This window comes from Cydia strobilella, chromosome 14 (assembly GCF_947568885.1).
Source record: "Cydia strobilella chromosome 14, ilCydStro3.1, whole genome shotgun sequence".
Classification (NCBI taxonomy): Eukaryota; Metazoa; Arthropoda; class Insecta; order Lepidoptera; family Tortricidae; genus Cydia; species Cydia strobilella.
The window spans coordinates 3,895,871-3,918,750 of record NC_086054.1 but is presented as its reverse complement, the minus strand read 5'-3'; the positions used below and the strand labels follow the sequence as shown (position 1 = coordinate 3,918,750).

The 22,880-nt window shown below is 39.2% G+C and overlaps 1 protein-coding gene across 1 annotated transcript; it reads left to right on the top strand.

The window, feature by feature from the left end:
* Nucleotides 1–4,066: 4,066 nt before the first annotated feature.
* Nucleotides 4,067–17,319, top strand: LOC134747422 (uncharacterized). Its single transcript, XM_063682046.1, has 5 exons — nt 4,067–4,578; nt 4,672–4,885; nt 5,123–5,610; nt 14,499–14,536; nt 16,998–17,319. The coding sequence occupies exons 1-5, from the start codon at nt 4,531–4,533 to the stop codon at nt 17,317–17,319; spliced, it is 1,110 nt and encodes a 369-aa protein (XP_063538116.1). The 5' UTR covers nt 4,067–4,530.
* The last annotated feature ends 5,561 nt before the right edge of the window (nt 17,320–22,880 follow it).

The window sequence follows — 22,880 nt, the reverse complement described above, 5'->3', positions numbered from 1 at the left end:
ACAGCGGTTATAGTGCACAGCAGAGGTGTAACCCAAACAACAACCTGTAATATATTAAGTGAAGTGTCCTAAAATTAAACAAATAATGTGATTATCAGTGATCAAGTGTATTTCTAAGTACAAATAACTTGTAAGTTTTTTACGCGATCAAGTCCCGTGTGGTTAGCCGTTTGGCACACGCATACTAGAGGTCAAAACAAAATTTTTGACCCGCAGTTCCTAAAAAAATTCCCTGAGGAAGTGGTAAAACATTTTTTTGTATGGAAAAGCTTTTTTTCAAAAACCTATCGTGTATGGTATCATACGAAAGGGCTTTTTGAGGCGATGCTAAAAACATATCACATCATTACATTTCGGCCATTTTTTTAAAGTAAGAAATAAAACAAAAAATTAAAAAAAATTGTTCTGCCATAGAAAATAGACAAGGCATAATGATAGGTCACTTAATAAGACACGACACTTTCTTTAACACTACATGTATATTATTAGAAGGCAAGATATAAGCGAGAAGAGGCCGCGGAAAACCACGAGCAAGCTACACACAACAACTGAAAGCGAAAGCAAATGTCGTGTCTTACAGGGACCTAAAGAGCCTAGCCGAGGACCGAGAAAACTGGCGCATACTCCACCGACAAGAGCCATGCTCTTAAATTATGATGAAGATGTTTTACTCCACGGGTACATTAATATATAGCCCAATGGCCTAATCTTACCATAATCATATAATGTTAATTAAGACTATATCACAACTAGACGTGTGCGCCGCGCCGGCGCGGCGCCGCCGCGCCGTGGACCCCACGCCGCCGCCGCCGCCGCGATTTTAATAATTCGCGCCGTGAGCTAAATTTCGAAAAATTGAATTCACCGCTAGGCCGCGTGCGACGGCGATCAAGGACACGGGCGGCAGCGAGACGCGAGGGGGGGAAGCGCGCAAGCAGACGGCCGCCCGTCTAACATTTATTTTATTCGTTGGTTTGTTGCTTTACGTACGTATACGATACGAGTGAGAGAATTGATGAATACTGAATAAAAATGTCATCTGCAAGTATTAATAAGTTAGAATTAAGATGTTTTTCAATTAGTATGTTGTATGATAACGATGTTAAAGCAAGAAACAGCTTTTGCTGGAAGCATTTCGGCCAGTTAATTTTGGAAGAAAATTTCAAACGCAATAACATTTTTAGCGGCCAAGTGTTTTGTAACCAGTGCCTGACGCAGTTAAAGGAAGAAAATGAGACCATCAGCTTTGGAATGTAAGTGAAGTTCTAATTGTACTATTGAATTGAATAATACAACAAAAGAATATCAGTTTATACCACGGAGTAGGATGGAGATGGCAAGTGGGCGTTCCCGTCTATCCGACAGTTAGTAGCGACCGACTCACTTTATGCACAGACTATGCTCAGTTGTTGTGTAAACTTCATGCTCGAATGACATTCACGTCTTACGTACGCTCGTCTAACAAAAATTGATAATTAAATTTAAAATGCCGTATTGTGCAGTATTAAGCTGCAGAAATCACAGCGGTTTAAAAAATCTTTCACGTGGAGGTATTTCCTATCACCGGTGGTTATTTATTTAAATATAATCCGATAAATACGAAAAATCTGTTTATTTTGCATTATTTAAGAATGTTCGTTAAGTAAATCTATATTTTATCAGTTAGAACTTAGAGTTCACAATCCTTTGTCACTATTCTTTACGTTGATCTGGAATATTCGCTATCCTAAATGTCAAATAACTTCGCTACTCAGATGCTGCGCAATGTCGATATTTATATCGATAAAGTTAAAGTTACGATATTTCAAGTTTGATGTTTGGTTCGGTAATAAATTATTATTTTAGACACGTTTCTAATTATTATTTGGGATAATCAATGTTTTAGTAAATATGGCAGCTCTGGTCATCAAGCACTAAGTTAAGTCGGGGTCATTTCATGGCAACCTTTCAAACCTTCGTATTCTTTTACATACGTTTTTGTTTTTTACATCCATCATATTTTCATGGTTTATATAATTAGACTAGGTACTTAATGCACTTATGCGTACAATGCATGCAATCTGCCATGAATAAACGTTTTATATTTTCTATTTCTTTATTATTAATTATTGTCGGTTACCACAAGATGCCGATATTAAAAATAAATGGATCAATGCTACTGGGCAAGAAAATTAGTTTCCGCAAAAATATAGCACCATTTGCTAGGAGCATTTCTTAGAGAAAGATTTCTGGGGATAAAATTGCCATACATCTCATCTAGCGTCCACACGCCTAAAACTTAGTTACTAATTTAGTAATTATTAGTGACATTCGGGCTCACTAAATTAATAAAAAGTGTTCCGTACCACGCAAACTAGCGTCAAATATTGGAATTTTGCCGCCCCCCTTTCTGATTTGATAGGTCACAATCTTACAATCAAATCAAGTGGGATCGATGAGCCAGTTTCATGTATGCTTTCACACCATACAATTAATTTGACAATTTAATCAGGTTGTCCCGTCTAGATTGGCCTTAAATGCTGCTACAAGTAAATATATTGTTAAAGACGAATACTTACGTATGTAAGTCATTGCAGATTTGTGATTACAAAATAACAGCAATACCGAGTTAATAGACCTTTAAAGAACTATGATTTTATCTGTTTGACTTTAAGATATATTTAATGTTCACATTAACAACCTAGTTGGTCAATTAATAAGAAACAAATTTCTAGTTAGATATTTGTTGTACTGTACTACATATTATTTTTCATACAATCACGATTATCACTACCTATATTATAATCATAAATAAAGTATCATCTAAATGTGTTAAAACATACGGTAATTAAATATAAATACCTAACTGAACACACAAATATCGATAAAACACTCCGATTACACTGTCCCCTCCCTATATCGTCGAATGGAAAGAAGTTCCAACGGTTAGCTACTCGCAGGCGTGTAGAGATCTCGAAAAGACCAGTGTAACGTGACCGTGAGATCCGTTACAAACCATGCGTAATTAGACCTTACTTATACTGGTTTTTTAGCCCTTTTCTCGCCTGTAATATTAAAATTATATAAAATAACGCCATCTGGTGTCAAGTAGTTGTATTAGGTGAACGTTGAGCGAGCTTTTGTGAGATGAATGAGATAATGAAAGAGTCGTATGTCATCTAGCTTTGACATTATATTTTAAACCGTCACTCATGTAGCCTACAGTAGATATTCGTTCGAGAAATGTCCACCGGTAATAACCTTTTGGTATGGAAAGTTGCTACGAATCAGAGCAATTTTGTAAGTGTGTGACGTATTTTAACGTGGCTATGAATGTGTAAGTTTAGCGACACTGGTTTTCATACTAAATAGGAGTCATTTCACATCCACTAGTTTATTAATTCGTGGTTTATACCTACCTACGTAGCTACTCCATCTACTTATTTATCTGCGTAATGAAATGAAACTTATGAAACCAAAAACTACGTGTAATAACAGTAATACGTAAACTTAGTTTTCTAGTTTTATCTTAATACATATATTTGTTTTATATACCAAACAACAATGAGAGGTGCCAAATTGTCCTTGTAAATAAGCACACTATTAGTACCTGCCTATGGTAAAATTATGATATTCAAATTGTCTCTGTTAACAAATCGTCAATGTTAAACGTTTATCCTGATAATTATGCATATTTATAAAATATGCATAACGTATTTTATCAATGAACACATGATCCATATTACCACATTTTTTTTAGGTGTAATGTAAGGTGTAATTCACTCCAAAGCTTCGAGCAGGATGTAGTTGGCGCTCTTATTAAGCCGGCTCCGATAACAACAAACCACGTGAAATCTTAATAGATATTTGAAAAATATCATTTATCTATTTATAAAATTTGTTTGACTTACTCTTTTCTTAACAATATTAACACTGCACTGTGGTATTGCATTTGTACTTGTGTTTAAACTAAAACTTTGCTATCATGTTTTTAATACTCGTAATAATTTATCGTTTAAATTCTTGTTAAGGTTAAAAGCATGATTAATAAATTGATCAATTAACTAACTACACTAACACACATTTTATTATAAACTTCAATAGCATTTTTATTTGAAATATTTCGCGATTGATTAATTACCTACTGTTTGCTTGAGGATTGCGGGTTGTGTGCGAGTTTTAGCGGGTTGGGTCTGCTGTGGATTTTATGGTTTATTGTTTTAATGATTTTGGTTTGGTCGTGCTTACATGGCATGAGGTTCTTTCAAAATAATAACGTATTTTGCTTATTCCAGAGCTAAAATTAAATCTTACGCAAAAACTGTCAGTACAGGCAACCTTCTTAGACATCTGAGGGATGCCCACAATATAAGGGACGACAAAACTGAACCTTCAAAAAGACTGATTAACGACTTTTTCACAACTCTGCCACGACGCAGAATAGCATCTGCGGCGACGGCGACTGTATCGCATGGCGCACAATTGAAGGTCACAAGGAAGGACAAGTGGCTCCTTGCTAGAGATTTGTCCCTCTGGTTTTGTCGATCTTTAATGCCTTTCGATGCTGTATCTGATAAAGGCATGATAGATTTCTTTAAGGTACGTTAATTAATTTACGTAGTGTTTTTGTTCAAGATCATTATTTTCATTAATACTTGAACAGGGTCTAACATTTTGCTTATGACTTTTTAGAAATATGATATCATTGTGACAGACCAGGATTTGCCGTCAAGATATACTATAAGCCGGACTGCATTGGATGATGTCTATGAAATGATGCTGAAAAATGTTAAAGAACAAATAAAAGAATCTTCTCCCAAACATGTTTCGGTGACATTTGATCTATGGACAGATCGTTACAGACGTCTCAACTACATTACATTCACGCTACATTACTTAACTGCTGGTGTGTAAAACATGATTTTCACTAAATATATTGTACAGGAAAAGTTGTGTGCGTAAGCGTAATGTAAATTTTATTTTCATATTATAAGATTCGGAGGCAATGGACCTGTTTTGTATTATAAATTTAAAGTTCCAAACCTTTCTACGCTTAAACACATTTAAAACTTAAATAAACGTGCGTATTAAATTATTTTCTAGGTAATCTAGGTAATTGTAAAGTTTTATTATTCTTTTTCAGATTTCGAGCTGAAATCCTTTACATTAAATACTAAGCTAGCTCAAGGCAAGAAAACTGGAGAAATGATTTTGGAGATGCTTAACAAAACGGTGGCGGAATTCGGTTTGTGCGATAAAACCCTTCATGTCGTTACTGACGCCGGATCTAATGTGAAGCGAGCTATCGCACTGGGTAACTTGGATGGCCATTTGTGTTTGGGACATGGGTTACACAACCTTGTAATAGTAGACGGGATAAAACGCGTCCCAGAAGTTGATGCTGTGGTTACCAAGTGTAAAAAAATTGTCAAAAGCATCAGGTATCGTTTGCCGGACCTAGAGATAGAGGTGGAGACAGAACAACGTAAATTTCTGCAAGAAATAGATAGCGTTGGTGAAGATATTGAATTTGACAAGAATGAGCCTATGGTTGACGAAGACTTATCATCACCAACACGCGAAGACTGTAGTGCCGAAACTACTGTCTCCTTCAACAATGAGTTCGGTGAGGTAAACCTACACGTTGGCATAGTGTTTTGGCCATGCTTGAGAGTTTGGCTCATTTCTGCAATCGAGGTCCGATAAACGAAATTCTGACGAAAATCGGACAGGGAGAACTAAAACTTATTCAAGCAGAGTGGAACATTATAGAGGACATGATACGGTTTTTGAAGAAATTTCGTGAGGCTGTCGAAGTCCTGTCTGCACAAAAGACCGCCTCTATAAATTTAGCACTTGTATTCAGGACAGAATTAAAGCACGTACTCGATGATGTATCTGCTGAAGATGAAACACTAATTATCGTGTCTTTAAAAAATAATATGTTATCTAACATAGATAAGAGATTCCCTCTGACTGAAAATATTGTTTGCGCAGCACTTCTAGACTCTAGCTTTTCTGGTCTTAAGGAAATTGACGCTTTCCTCGAAAAAGAGCACACCACGCGTGCAGTTTTTCTTTCGGAAATGATCAAGCGATTTGTCGACCCTACTGACATAGCTACACCAGATCCAGTCACAATGCCAAGTACTTCAAAGACCGATACAACTTCCAGCCTTTTGAATAAACTGTCATTAAAACACAGCAGTTTCAGTTACGATGAGTCCACAGATCCCGCTTTTCAGGAGTGCTGGAAATATCTGGCTACTGCGGTTCCTAAAGAACTAGTGGAGCAGTTAAATGGTGATTTGTTAGCGTTTTGGCGTGAAAAACGTCATTCTCTTCCTTGGATCGCTGCACTAGCCAGAGCTGTACTGGCAACACCTGCCACCAGTACGCCCAGTGAACGGGTGTTTTCAGTGGCAGGATTGATTCTCAACGCTAAACGATCGCGATTAGACCCAGTGCGAGTAAATAAAATCATCTTCATACACGATAATTATGAGACCTGTCAAAAAGCATGTAATTTATAATACGCACATAGGATGTGCAACTTGTGTAGCTTGCCTGACTTTCTTGATGGCCTAGTATTTAGCAGTTTAGGTTATAAGATGAACAATAACGATTGCATTATGTTATGTTGTTTTTATAAATATAGTAAAAAAGCTAAAAACTCCACTTTGTTTTTAATAAGAACCAGCGAACAACACCCGACGACCTTGACGCCGGCGTGGTCCAGCCACGCCGCGAAAAATTTGCGGCGCGCCGCCGCCGCGAATTTTTATGGCGGCGCACACGTCTAATCACAACTACGTAACGGTACGGATTGGAACAAATTCTCATACACTTTGTCACTAACACACGATAAGGCGCTCCCCGAGTCAATTCCCATTATAAGACGAACCTTATTTACACTGATTGCTATGCTCACCGGTTTGTAATCTGCTAAGGACATCTGATTAATGCACTCGTCCTCAGAACACTCATCCACCTGGTCCGTATATTGATATTCGTTGTTATGTAGCCAATATGCATTAGTATTTCGGCGTGGGCCTCCGCTGCGCCCGCGCGGCCACCGCGACCGCGCGCCCCGGCCAGTGGAAACGCCACCTTGCCGCTTACTCGCCGGCCCGCCGAATTGCTGAAATTGCTCCATCGGGTTTGGGCAAACGCGCCTTAAATGACCCATCTTCCCACACCTACTGCACACGAAACTGGAATCTGCATTCCGTAAAGTTATGATAACGGTCCCCGCACGCCGCGCACCCGTTTTTAAAATTCACTGCACTCATGTTTTGTTGACTTTGTTGTCGCGAAGCGCTCCCAAATTGCGATATACTAGGCTTGGCCGTGCTCGCACTTGCGTGATGCACCCCCTCCGCCGACGTCCCCGCGCCCCCGCTCGAGTCCACCGCTAGTGCATCTCTTTCCGCCGCCTCAAGGTTCGATGCGATAGATACAGCTTTCTCGAAGTCTAATGTCGCTTCGGTAAATAATCTTTGCCGAAATAAATCGTTACTAATCCCGCATGCAAATTGATCGCGCAAATTCTCGTTGTTTTTTTAAATTCGCAATAGCGAGATAATTTCTTTAACTCAGCTACATAATCAAGAATCTTATATACAAACTGGATGTTGCGTGCCGAACTATGATTTGAAGCAAGGTTCATTCACCTTTGCTCCTATGATCTATCTCTTTTCGACACTGTGATGTATTGCTAGGTTATTTATAAAAAAAACCTAATATTTTATAGAAATACGAATTATTCGGCATCAACTAATTAGTTTACTTTAAGCTAATTTCCACAGAAATGTATATTTTTCTTATAAAACTTTCTGCAATCAAATTTAATAAAAAAAATTATTTTTATTTATTCACTTAGTTTTCTTTGTATTATATAAAAAAAAGAACCCAATCAAAATCCTCATTTCACCGGTATGCACCTCCTGCGTACTATGGCAACACTACTAATAAATAAATATGGCCGATATGTCAGAATCACGTCAGAATTGTCAGAAGTCATTCACTAATTTAGAGGATTTTTTTCGTGAAATAATAGTTTTTCGTCGATTTACTTGGGTTATGCGCTATGTATTGCATAGTAAAGCATTGTAGGAGTCATTGGAGGCCGAAATCCGACACCCTAAAGAGAAAGAAAAGAGATGCAAGATCGGCGTGACGTAATTCAAGGTCATTTTTTCTGGCTTCAAAGGAATGTTCGGCACGCAATATCCAGTTTGTATATAAGATTCTTGTACATAATCCTTAACTGACTGACCTTTGCCCTGACGACATTGACGGAAGCGAAAACGTTCTGCCAACACAGATGGTCTGCATATGTTAATTCCGCTGGTTTCTTAGGGCTACATAGGTTTGCCATTAACTCATATGCTGTATCACCGATGGCCGAAATTAATACCGGTGGCTTCATGTCGTCCGCGGTCGAGTTGACCTTGAAGTACATTTCAACTCTGTCCACACATACTTGCCAATTCCCATTACTCAAATCGAATGCACTTAACTTGCCGATGGTTGTCATTTTTGTCACACGCGAAATACTTCGGAAAAACTGTATTTTACCAGCCTGTCGCCAATGTTAAATAAAAGACTAGGTGTGGTTCCGTAGATGATCATTTAATGACTAACTGTCAAAACCTTTCTTCATGCTACCTACATACATAACACTAATAATATATTATCTTTGTGGTGTTTAGATTTACATCCGTTAATCTAACCACTCTTGGATTAATTATATTATAAATAAAACAATTTGTTATTGTTCCACACAGTGCGCTCGAAACACCGCTCCGCCATGACAGTCTGACTAGTGTTGCCAACGCATCTGATTGATTTATTTATTTATGAACACCACATCTCTTCCCTTTTAACAAATTTGAAATTGTAGAACAATTCATAAAATGAACCATTTACTAAATAACAAAAAGTAAACTCGCACTACACACATTTCTAATCAGCATCTTAGCTTTAACCAAATGAGTGGTAACAATTAAAATAATGCATTTAGAAACAATGACAAAACTAATAAATCACCACACACTTTTTATTAACTCGGTGTTCACCTATGAATGACAACACCTAATGATAATATCAAGAAGTCGAACTCCAGTTACCAATAATATTACAGCTTTCCACATAGTCTTAGAAACCTTATTTCTTGTAAATACCCTTTAGTGTACAATAATTATGTTTACAATATGATCACGACTATATATTACCTAGCCAGCTTTGGATGCTTAATATGTTAACAACAATGAGTGATGTTAGACTAGAAATATCTACCACTGGTTAGTAGCACAACATATATTCTTACTTGAGTCTAGATTAGTCCTTAATGTAGGTAGTTAAAGTAGACCACATACTGATACATCAATGACATGTAACATTCACTGTAGCAATACTGATACATCTATGACCTGTACATCCAGTATAACAATGATTGTTCCATAAATATCTTGTTCGCAGTGTATCCTCTTTTGTAGAGATACCTATGACATTTATAATCTATTACCTCTCCTTTCTTTTAAATGAAATTGTAAGTACTTTTGTTACAATCTGCATCTATTCATTTCAGTGTATACTTGCAATTATATCATGCATAATAAAATCTGTTAAAGTTTGTCAAGGACTGTCACATTTTAAACATAGACAGAGAATCATACTATCCTTGCCTTACACTAGCACCAGCACACAAAAGAGAGTATTGTTCCTATTTATTGCCAATTTGGTTTGACCAACTATAGATAAATCTATTAACCCTCTATAGATAAATACATGAAGCATATAAATGTTTAATAACCTTTCATACTTACAATATTTTTTGTAGTTGAAACTACCTATATGAGCCAATGTGCACATTTTGTCTACAAGTAAGTAAATATAAGGATACATACGCCACGCAGGTGGCGCTGTAATCGTTACAACATTTCTTTAAAAGGTGCTAAATCCGAAACATAAACCGTAAACTACAGACTTCTGTCACTCATTATTCCGGTTGGAACTAGTATAATCTGTGTAAATTTTATATAATTGTACTCAAATCTTATCCTTATAACAGTAGGTATAGATACTTACAAAGTCAAAACTTTAAATAAATCAGCATAGTCAAATATTATATAGATTTCTGTTAGTGATGTTACCATATGAACAGTGACTTCACTTACAGATATGTAACATCAATGATTAGCTTATAATTTTAATAAGAAATTGATTGCTTAATTACTGGTCCAAATCCCATGTTTGCTGATGAAGATGTGAATGTGATCTAAACTTTCAACCAGTCGTGTATGTCATCTATTACTCAGGCATTAACATTACATAGACAGATGTGATATTAATATGAAACTGGTATGATATTTTATTGATCAGGTACCACTATTATCTTCCACTATTGTAGGTGAAAAGATTGGAAACTAAATACCTACGCTTAAGAAATCTCAGAGGTTAATGCAGCTATGTAAAACTCATTTACAACTTCTGCACTTAATTGTCATAAACAATCAAGGTATTTGAAATTCGCTTCACATTTTACTATTTTTATTCTGTGTTGGTACTATTGGTATCTAAATACTTACATAAAATACATAATACATATGTATTTCAAAACAACAGAAACCAAATTATGTCGACAAAACGTCGTGGCTAACTTGCGTTATTTGCTTGATGGAGGATTCAGTGCAATATTTGTAACCACCAGAAAAACTCCACCGACCTTCGCCAGGAATTTGCACCCCAAATGGACTGTTTAGCATGTAGTCAGTTTTCAGCCGCATTGGTTGGTTGTGAACTTCCTGTAAGAGAAATCCAGACGATTCATCTGTCATTACGCTATGGGTGTGTTTTATACCCATTTGGGAAGGTATATGTGGTATATAAACAATTCAAACAGTTGTCTGTGTTGTGAGCCGTTAACCAAGTTGATTGACATGTAATAATTTGATGTTGTCTTTCTTGCGTAAATACATAATGGACTTGTGGTATGGACTAGTATAAGCAGTATACAGTAGTATTTAGGTATTTATTTGTTCTGTTACAGGTATACATTTCAGGCCATTAATAAAGCATAAGCGTCAACAATTTAACGCAAAAATGAACCCTATAACTTGAAATAAAGTTCAAATCAGGTGGAAAATATATACCCTCTGCCTTAAAAACTTAATACTCCATTGCTATTTATAATGTACACATTTCATGAAATATTGAGTTTTAATGTCATAGGATACCTTGTTCCTGAAAATTCTTGCTGAAAATTTTAAGGAAGCAATCTACCATAAATTTGTTTAAGAAACATCATAGGTAACATTGACACTAATAAGTACATTATTCTAATCCCTCCTATAAGGTGATTGTATATCATTGGACCTAATGTATTTATTATTTAACCTTTTGACGCCATGTCAAACACAAAAGCTGTCACTAGGACGTCACGTCACCGAAGTGTCAAACTGAAATTGAACTTGATGCACATGCACGTAGCTCTCTGTTGCGCTGTGGTCTGTGATGGATGATCCGTCTTTGCGCATTGTACCTGCGGTGCCGATATATCGGTCATTGGCGTCCAAAAGGTTAATACACAGTAAGAGACATTGCCAGCTTGCCAAACAAATGCAGGCCGCACAATGCACAAGATTAAGATATGGTTTAAGAATGGAAGGTTTTAAGATATGGATACCAATATGTGCCCGTCGAATTTAATTTCAATTTCGATGAGGTGGTCTAAATCACTGCCACTCAAGAGTTGACAATTTCGACATGATCACTAGTAAGGTTAAATCAAAACTCCATTAAGATTTTCTTTTTACTTGCACTTACCCTATTCCACTGACATTTAGAAATATATATGGCTCGTAACATACCACAGGTGCTGACATCATTATACCTCACGCAGCTAAGTCAGTCTCCATTCCTGGTCACTGATATTTTCTCTGACAATGTTGAACAACACCCACAGACGTTGCAAACAACAATTTTACTTAAGTTGCTGGTCTCAATGTGTTAATTAGGACATATTGTGACATATCAATATAACTTAACATTTGCATTAACACCCAGTATAATTATTTTGCTCTGTAGTTTTGTAAAATCTGGTGATGCCCAAGAAACCTGAAAACTCATACAAATTGTTAGTACACATTCCTAGAGTAAATCTACTCCGGGACATTGTTGTATTCTCTACTAAGGCCTTGTCTGTCAGACCTCTCTTTCAGTTTTTCTTTTATTTTATTTTTTCTAACATGTATATGTTAACATTGTTAACACTAAATGGCTTCCCCTTCCAGGGATAAGCTCCTGCAATGAGAATCATTTTATAACAGGTGTCTTAAATGACTTCTTTAGTGCCTACATTGTAGAATTTGATAAGACTAATAAAGTTAATATAAGATATATAATCTAAATCAACTTGTTGACATTTGTTGTTGCTCATAACTTGTCTACCATACGACAAAATTTAATTGAATAGGCTAGATGACAAATGTTGATTTCAATGATATCACTTGTTCCGGTATATCTTGAGAATCAAATGTTTGTATGAGACTCGTCCTGGTAAAACTTAAAACAATCCATAAGTCAGAAGTGTTGGTCACGGTCTGACAAAATTTCTCAATACAGGAACTACTTATATGCGAGATCCAATTCCAGTAAAAGCCATCTTGATGTACAGGATACAAGAAAATTGCTATTTAAATATTTACAGTTTGTATAACAAATAACTATATACATCTACTTTTCAATAAAATGCAGGGAATCATTTGAACAGATACTGCTAAAATTTGGGTTTATTGAATGGACCAGTCATGAACTTTTGAGAGCTTATTTTGTTTCAGACGTCTTGTATGTATATTACTGATTACAATATTAATTCTTATAAATCTCATTTTAAAATTTAAAATGCAATGTACTATTATGCAGCATAGCACTAGAAAGAGAGAAATGGAAAGAGTTGGGGGAGGCCTTTGCCAACAAAAGGCATACAGACAACCCTATTATAATAAATAATTAAGATGTAATATACAAAGATAACAAGTGAAACCATGTAATTGTCTGAAACAAAGGCTATTTTTATTTTATTATTATGCAGCATACAATAAGGAATCAACACACAATCTCTTCTTTTCATTTTGAAATTTGAAAACAAAATAACCTTGTGGAGTTCTTGTATTTCCATACATTATTAGATAATCCAAATCATTGTGATAAATTGCTCATTTATCTACTTCACTAGACAGTGTATTATTGATTCAACATAATGTCATCTTGCCAATTTACCTTGTAATAAAACATTTAGATTAGACTCCATTTGAATCCACAGACGCCTCCGGGTTACACCCATTAAGGCATTAGAAAAAAGCACAATAGTAATTGTGATCTGATCTGTCAAAATGAAGATACAAAATACTAGTCCTTTTGTAATTCTGAGCAACTAGGGGATAATTTATTTGTTTATTATGTCTTTATATGTGGAAATACCACCAAGCATTCACTTTTTCCTTTAAATTACCCTGTACATGCAGGTCATATTCCAGTTTTCATAATTTTTTATTAGATAAGTACTCATGGTACATATATTTTATAAATAACTAACAAGTACAATAAAATTCATTTTCATCAATTTATCGCTTTATTCGTTCCCATCCATTTTGTGGGGTGTATGATGTATTATTTGACAACTCGGACGTACGAGTTTACATCATTTTCGGCCGCAGCCAGTAGTCATTTGACATTTTAGCGATTTCTTCCCATCATTTTATGGGGTTTATGGCTTTACTAGGACTTTACAACTCGGCCGTACGAGTAACCTACACCATACATCCGGCATCAGCCTAAACCAACTTGTTGGTATTTTCGTTATTTGGGTTTATGGCTTTACTAGGACTTTACAACTCGGCCGTACGAGTAACCTACACCATACATCCGGCATCAGCCTAAACCAACATGTTGGTATTTTCGTTATTTACGACATGAATATACATTCATTTACTGCAATCGTTTGTCTATCACAAGACAAGATTGAATTGAATTGTACTTATTTAGTTAAAATTTCGATACCATTTATTGCCGCTGCAATTGTTGGTAAACATGGCGCCTTATTTATTTCTGCACGCTTATTTGTCACATTTCGTGTTTACTTACAGTTTTCTGATTTACCTCGTCGCCACTTGTGGTGTTTAGATTTACATCCGTTAATCTAACCACTCTTGGATTAATTATATTATAAATAAAACAATTTGTTATTGTTCCACACAGTGCGCTCGAAACACCGCTCCGCCATGACAGTCTGACTAGTGTTGCCAACGCATCTGATTGATTTATTTATTTATGAACACCACAATCTTTATACCAAGTTTCAAATTGCTAGCTTAAAATAAAACTTGAACCCCATACCAACTTTCTTCCCCTTTTTAACCCCCTTAGGGGTTGAATTTTTCATAATTGCTTCTTATCTCTTGTACACTTTATAAATGCAACCTGGTGTGCAAATTTCAACCTTCTATCGTTTGTAGGTTCGGCTCTGCGTTGATGAATCAGTGAGTCTGAGTGAGTAAGTCAGTCAGGACACTTGCATTTATATCATATTTAAATAAATATATATATAATAAAATGTATATACAGGGCGTCCCACGCCCATGCCACATGGAGGGAAAGTACCTTAAATATTGTAGATAGAACATTTTACTGAAAGAAGACATTATTTTAATTTTAAAAACAATTTTAACTGCGTTCATAGATTTTTGAATAATTATACGTTTGAACCGGGAATCGAACCCGCTACACGAGAAAAAAATCATCCTGTAGCTTTATCATACCGATCGAAAGGGTTCATCAGAAGGATTATTTTTTGCTAAATAACATAGTGTCAGAAATAAAAGGAAGACCATGAATTTTAACATTTGATGTGGAATTTCGTTCAGATTAATGAAAAGCTAACATTGCCGTAAGGACATACAACTGACATGATCATAAGTACCTATTACTAATCAATGTACCCACTTGAGAAATATGCATCATTTCCCTATTATAACCTAACCTAACCTTATTTTTCAGCAAGATGGGGCTCCGGCTCATAACAGTCACAGAACAAGGGACTATCTCAATGAACACTTTCGTCCCTGGATCGGGACAAATGGACAAACAAAATGGCCGCCAAGATCCCCAGATCTAACCCCGTTAGATTTTTTTTATGGGGTTATGTAAAAAATTTAGTTTACAAGAACACGTATGAAAGTGTCAACGAGCTACAAACAGAACTTAGACGTACTATTCTGAATATCCACCACAGCAAGATCAAAAAAGCGACAGGGAGTGAAATAATCAAAAGAGTGCAACTTTGTATTCAACAGGAGGGGAGACATTTTGAGCATTTGATAAATTGATTAATTTTGTATTAAAAATGTTAAAATTCATGGTCTTCCTTTTATTTCTGACACTATGTTATTTAGCAAAAAATAATCCTTCTGATGAACCCTTTCGATCGGTATGATAAAGCTACAGGATGATTTTTTTCTCGTGTAGCGGGTTCGATTCCCGGTTCAAACGTATAATTATTCAAAAATCTATGAACGCAGTTAAAATTGTTTTTAAAATTTAAATAATGTCTTCTTTCAGTAAAATGTTCTATCTACAATATTTAAGGTACTTTCCCTCCATGTGGCATGGGCGTGGGACGCCCTATATATAGATTAATTACGAGTTAAATATTTGTGACATACCGACGAAGATCACGAAACTATAGCCATTTTGACTACGGAACCCTAAAAAAGGTGCTTAGAGCAGTACCCAAGATAGAACTGAAGCTGAACCCTGGCTGTACCTAATAGTGGAACTCAGGTTTGGTGCAACATAGGCACACGCTGTTTTGGTCTTCCGACACGTCTTGAAGAGCATTTGGGAGAGCAGTAACAAAGATAGAGCTGATGCTGAACCCTGGCTGTACTGTACCTAGTGGAACACAGGTTTGGGAAAACATATAGGCACCTACGTTTTGGTTAACCGACTCGTCGTTCGTGTACCTATGTTGCAGTTAGGTGGATCAATCAACTTTTTTTAATTGCCTTAAAAAAGGAGGTTCTAGTTTGACTCGTATGTTTGTATGTATGTATGTATGTATGTATGTATGTTTGTTCGCGATTAACTCGCGTTTGGCTGAACCGATTTTGATGCGGTTTTCAGAAAAGTGTTACATTATGGAGAAGGTTTAAGTATAGGTACATGGATGGTTTGAAAAACCAATTGGACCTGGTAGGTGGCGCTGCTATCGGTATACCTATCGTCGTGTCGTCGTATCGTGTTAGTGTTTAAAAACCCCCATTGGGGAGCCCAGTTAGGGCTGAAAGGTAGCCCAGCAGAACAGTTCCGGCGGTTCTTGAGCGGCCGATGCTGACGTCCCTCAGCGCGCCCGTCTCCCTCTCGCAGTGACTCCAGCAGCATCAGGGGGGTACTTGCGTGGTGAACTATAACTCGGTACGAAATCAGTGCCGGCGTAAACGTACCCAACCCTACGACGTTTATTCGTATGCTTGCGGCGGAAATTTCGGAAGAATAAATTTAAGTTCATTATTTAACTCGTTTAAATTTATTTCTCTCCGCCTACCCGTAGCAAAGGGGAAGGCACGGTGTCGCAGGACCGCCCAATACAGGCAGGAGTCCCCCAGGGGAGCTGCCTCTCGCCCTCGTGCTATGCGCGCTACACCGACGACATACCATCATCATTTATTTATTGTGTTGTCATGTACATAATAGGTGTTACATAATATAAAGTCAGATCATGACACCCTGTAAGGGCACACAATAGTAATATTATTCTAGGCTAATTACATTTACTTATTAGTAATCAATTTAAATTAAAATAAAATAAATGACCGCAAATCTTAAAACTAAATCTAAGAATATATCGTCAAAAATAATTATATTGGTAAATGATTAAAGTCGGTCTGTACAAAGCTTACGTCCGCTCTCGACTAACCTACGCTACACCAGCCTGGTATTCCTTCTTTCTGTTCCAGGACCAACAAGCAGAAGATGAGGTGCCAGGAGACACTCTCGCTACGGACCATCGTCGCAGCAACCCGATTCGTCAGCAACGCAGCCATCGCCGAGTACCTGAAGTGGCGCAGCCTGGACGAGTTCATCGAGCGTCTCGCGCGGGTCATGTATGACCGCGCGGACAACTGCAGCCACGACCATCTACGAGGGATCGCGCCACACTACACACGTCCACCGGACCTACACGGGGCTCGGCATCTCCCCCGAGCCCTCCTACACAACGACGTCAACGAAGAAGAAGAAGAAGACGTCGACGACACAATACAACACTCACTCGGATGACGCCTACACAGGCACGAAGCACACGCCAGCCTAAGCTGCCGGTCGCCTTCACTGCGGCCCCGAAACCTGGCCCCGCTCAAACGGTATCACCAGGCTAGGGGTCGCGGGGTTGGATAACGGCCGGTAGTGATAAAGCTGGCTTACACCAGATCACACAGTCGTCCTCAAAACCACGACGGAAGACCGCCCCACGAAGTTGGGGCGCGAACGGATACAGTCTCCGCAGCAGGGATGCGGAAGAGACCCCTCACACCCTCCCAAAAGGGTATCGAGAAGAAACAACTAACGAGCCTCTTCAGTCTATCTACAACATACATGGTTCTTACTAACCCTTACACTAACCCGGTAACATGGTGGTGGTATTTCGGTGGTAATCAGCAGCAGCAGCTTCTCTTCGGCCAGCGCGTTCCAGTCTTCGGCGTACGAGCTTCGGGAAAATTAGTCTACGCTCAACAATTATGGTCCTTCGATAGCCGAATAAAGAAACAAGTACGCGCTGAGTGTCAAGATTTTCTCCACTCAGAAAGAAGAAAGAAACAAGTACGCGCTGAGTGTCAAGATTTTTCTCCACTCAGATAGAAAAAAAAAGCTTGAAAAACGAACGCGCTGAGCCTTGAAGTACGCTTCGGCTCAGACCCTTACCTAATTACCCCTCCATACCCCACCATACCGGCTTGCCGGTCGGATCGTGCTGTGTTGTAGGTTTTCCTCCACTCACGCGTCCTGGCAACTTTCGTTGCATGTGTCACATGGTGATGCCATCACACTGCTTTCGAACGCTCTAGGCATTGCACTTTGTCATTGCGGGAGATTCAGTGCACCGAGGGATTTACGCTTAGGGGCACTGACGTTGCGCTCGGTAGCGTCAGGGCATAGGCGTTAGGCAGGTAAATTTGTATATAGTTAGGTACCCCCCGCGTGTGTTTCAAGAAAGAAGACTTCGACCGCGCACCAAGGGCCCGCCTGCCCCCGCGCCCGCCGACACCCCTACCCCCTCGTCCGGCAAGACCACGTCTACCGAGACAAATACATGGAGCAAAGGCTCCAGCGGCAACCAAGTGAATAGTGGTGGAGATGGAAGAAAACAAATCGGTACACTCGGACGCATTCGAAGATACGGTAGTAATACGCAGTAGGTCGAATACGCTAGTCAATAAAGACCACGTAGTCGCGCCGCCGCCGCCGCGGGCGCCGTCTGTTCGTGGATCAATCAGAGGTTGCAAATCGGTAAATAGGGATCGTGATAGTCAATTATCGGTGCTCATGGCCGAGCTGGAGGTTCATAAAGCCGCTCTAGTTGTCGCTCAGAAGCAGTCCGATACTGCCAAATTGAAGCTGCAGATCGCCGAATTGTAGGCGAATTCTGACAGAGGCAGTACCGTGGCTGACGAGTCTGAGCGGCGCACTAGGAATCGGGTAGGACAACAGTGTAGGCCATAGCAGCACGACGTCGCGATCGAGAATAAAATTCCCTTACCGAAGGAGACCGCGCCGCGCGCCGCCGTCGTTGACCGGGCTACTAGTAGGCCGCAACCGCGTTATTTAGAGGTGCCACACGGCAGTTATGCACCCATCTACCATAAGCCGCCCGAGTTACCCTCATTCGGAGGAGATATAACCGAACGATTTCGTTTAGGGCAGAGTTCGAAGACACGTCTCCCATGTTTAGTGCCGTCAATAACGTCAGTCGTATTAGGCGCGAGTTAAGGGTGCCAGCACCCCTAATATATCATTTGTCAGCACTAATTAACATTCAATTCAGCATGTCCTAATCTAGAGCATTACGTCAATGCTAAAGATGCTGAATTGCATTAATTAATTATAAATACTAGGTCTTAAGTAATTTTAAGTTAGAATACTCTTGATTGTAAAACTAGGTAGTTACTCTGTCTGTCGAAATAAATATATTTTTTTAATCAAAAGTCTTGCTGTTATCTTAATTGGCGCTGAGGACAGGATGGGTACAGCTCTGATGAGGACTAGCTCCTGGAGCATAATTAAGATTATTGATTTAGAATCAATAAGTTCTTTGTTAGAAATAAATCTATACCAATACAGTAAGTTAAAACAAATAGTTGATAGTAATATAGATACTAGAAGAGAACTAATGGGTTTAGAAATACAGATAAATTCGTTTACAGAACTAGTTAGAGATAGACTTTTACAGATTTTACCAACACAACAAGCAACAACAAAGAACTAAAAGAGGTATTCTCAACCCCTTAGGATCTATAGTGAAAGTAATTACAGGTAACTTAGATAATAACGATGCTATTAGGTTTGTCACGGTAATTGATAAGATGAAACATAAGGAGATATCAGTAGAGAATAAGGTAACATTGCTCCAAAAGGCACTTGATAAATTAACAAACGTTTCGAGCGACATTAATTTTAACGTTAAACATTTAGGTTATAAAACAAAACAATTAGAGTCAATTCAAAACGATGAGATAAAATTAACTAACTTAATTACTATTATGAATAGCATGTATCAGATTCTAAATAACTTTCGCACTATCTACAATATCATACAAGAAATAGAAACAGCCATAGCTTTTAGTAAACTGTCAACTCTACATCAATCTATTATAAACTCGACCGAATTTATTAAAGTTCTTTTTGAAATAGAAAAACATGCCACTCTCATTTATCCAGTGTCAAAGAAAAATTTAGTTAAAATAGAACGTAGCATAGACCTTAAGTCATTTATTAGTAATAATCGTTTAACCTTTATGCTAGATATCCCGCTTATTGAGAAAAACACATATATTTACTACAAAATTATACCTATCCCAATTTACAACCCTCAAACCAAACAAACACTTACCATTATTCCTAAATACCCTTACCTTATGATGAATAGATTGAATTTCCGTCCAGTAGCTAGATACTGTGAGGAAATAGAAGAAAACAAACACATCTGCTCCGAGGACGACATAGTACAACATCCAGCAGCAACCTGCATAGAACAATTGATGCTATTAAAAGACAACCCACATCAATGCAAACAACAAATAATCAAGACAGAAGACACCGTAATACAGAAAGTTACAGCAGACCATTGGCTCCTACACGCAAGAAAAAGAACAGTCATATCTGAAACATGCGGAGACGAGATCTCCAAACAAAGCTTAGAGGGAACCTTCATAATAACCCCAGCGAAACAGTGCGAGGCACAAATAGAAGATATTATCATAAAAGCAGTTACCAATACAACAATCATCAGCTACATCTTACCTCCTGTTGTACTACCAGAATTGCAGCAACAAATCCAGAAATCCAGGAATGCAGTGGACCTACGAGGCGTTGACTTCAGCGACGTCAAAGAAATTCTCAACAGCGTAAAATACAATAGTGAAACTAGTGAAAGTGACAACAGCGAGAACTACATCATTACTAATAGAATCAGTGTGTGGACCATTGCCCTATATACCATTTCAAGTGTAATAGCAATAATTTTCATAACACAAAAATTACATTCTGTATTTTTCAGACGGCATTCTCTGAAGCCGCCACTGCCAACTTCAGATAATTCCTCTCTTAAGGAGGGAGGAATTAAGGGTGCCAGCACCCCTAATATATCATTTGTCAGCACTTGTTACGGACAGCCTTAACCCCTGCCGGAACGAATCGCCTAACGAGAACAATTAACTAATCCAGCTATAGGGTGCCTAGTTATAGGATAGAAATAAGTTGACACAAACACATTTTATTTAATTAAAATCGATTGATCGATCGATATCGTCTCCGCAGAAACAGGAGAGTGTTGGGTCGCTATGAGAATAGCGTATTGCTCGTGACCTTGACGCGGCGGACGAGCAATGCGGCCTCTGCGAAAGCAAGGATCGTACTGGCGGGCACGCGCGCAAGCACTGATATACATCCCGTCAGGCGGCGGTGTCGCGAAGCGACTGGTTTACGCTCGATACCTCGCGGAGCTTGGAGAATGTTCTCGAGTAACTTTCCAGACGTCGTACTCGCCCTATATAAGCAGGCGAGATACGACCTGCGCTCAGTTCAATTTAATACGCGCTCTCGGAAACAACAAGAAGAAAAGGAAAATCCGGAAGAAAAGTGAAAGTGCCCTAAAGTAGTGAACAGTATCAGTGTTAATAGTTGGTTTAGTGCTTGTTACGTGGACCGCTTAGTTATTTTACCTTAGTATAGTGCTAAAGTGACGTTATAGTGAAAGTACCTATAGTGTTAGTATTTTTAGTGCTTAAAGTTAGTGCCTAAGGTCTAGACTGAGTGTGTTAAGAGTATTTTATAGTGCTAAATAAATAAGAATCTGATTAAGTGGTGTTTGTTTTACGCTCCGACTACGTCCCACAGGGGGAGGAATTGGATTTCTGAACCAGCAGGCTCCGTAAATAAATATTAAACTGGGTTATCGCTGAGAGCTGACTCCAGGGTGTACTCTGGCGGTTACAGTTTAGGGGAACTTCGCGAGGGCGTCGAGGGCACTGGGTCTATATATAAGGCCTTCGACGAGGAAGCAGAGGCGAGTTCCAAATCTTCGCCGCCGGTACTAGAAAGGGCCAAGGCCGAGGTACCACGAACAAAGGCCGTGAAGATAACCGTCCAAAAGGGGCCTCCGCGTTCGCCGTGTTCAATTGAGCGGTTTAATCAACGACGAATTGAGCGACGCCGCGCCGAACGAGAACAGTTAAGCGCGCGCTCGAGGAAGATGTCGCCCATCTCCGAGGGGGAGAATGGGTGGCCGGAGGTAAGGAGAGAACCTCCGTGCACTGCGCCCCTACCTCTCACAACCTTGCCTAGGAACAAGGAGAACGCACGGAGTGAAGTGTCGTCGGTCAAATCTACGTCGACAAGAGGTTCACACATCAGCAGTCTATGTTCAACCAAACTCAAAGAGCTTCAATATATGAAAGAACGGAAAGAAATAGAATTGAAGCTAAAGGAGCTCGCTCTGGAACGCGAGATGCTTGACATGGAATATAAACACCGTCTAAACGTCGTGGTAGACGAATATGGGGCACTTTCGGACACCTCCGTGGCATCATCGCGCGGTTGTAGCCCAAAGAGACAACAACAAGTCGAACCCGAGAGCCGAGTCAGCGAGTGGCTAAAGGACGTGGATGATATCGTCGAGACGCCGCACCGCCCGCCTGACAACCCACCTCGCGTTCGCGTAGAGACGCTACCCGTGCCGCCACGGGCCGAGCGCGCCCGGTCGCCGCCGCGCGGGCCGCGTAATGAACGTCCATCACCGCCGCGCCAGCCAAGGAAAGAAGATAGATCGCCGCCGCGCAGACCGCGCAATAATTATCGTTCGCCGTCACCGTTAGAGCCGCCGCGACCACGCACTGGGTACAGGGAGCCGCGTATCGAAGTGCCAAGGGACTACTTCGAGTCAACGCCGTTCACTCCTCATACGAGGCTACGGTCGTCGGTAGAGCCGCCGCCGAGTGATGCGGCTACTGCATTTAATAGGCTCGCCGACCAATTAAGGGACGCCGTACGCACGACACCGCCGAAGCAGTGCTATGAATTACCATCTTTCTCGGGCAACCCGAATGAATGGTTGTTATTTTACAACG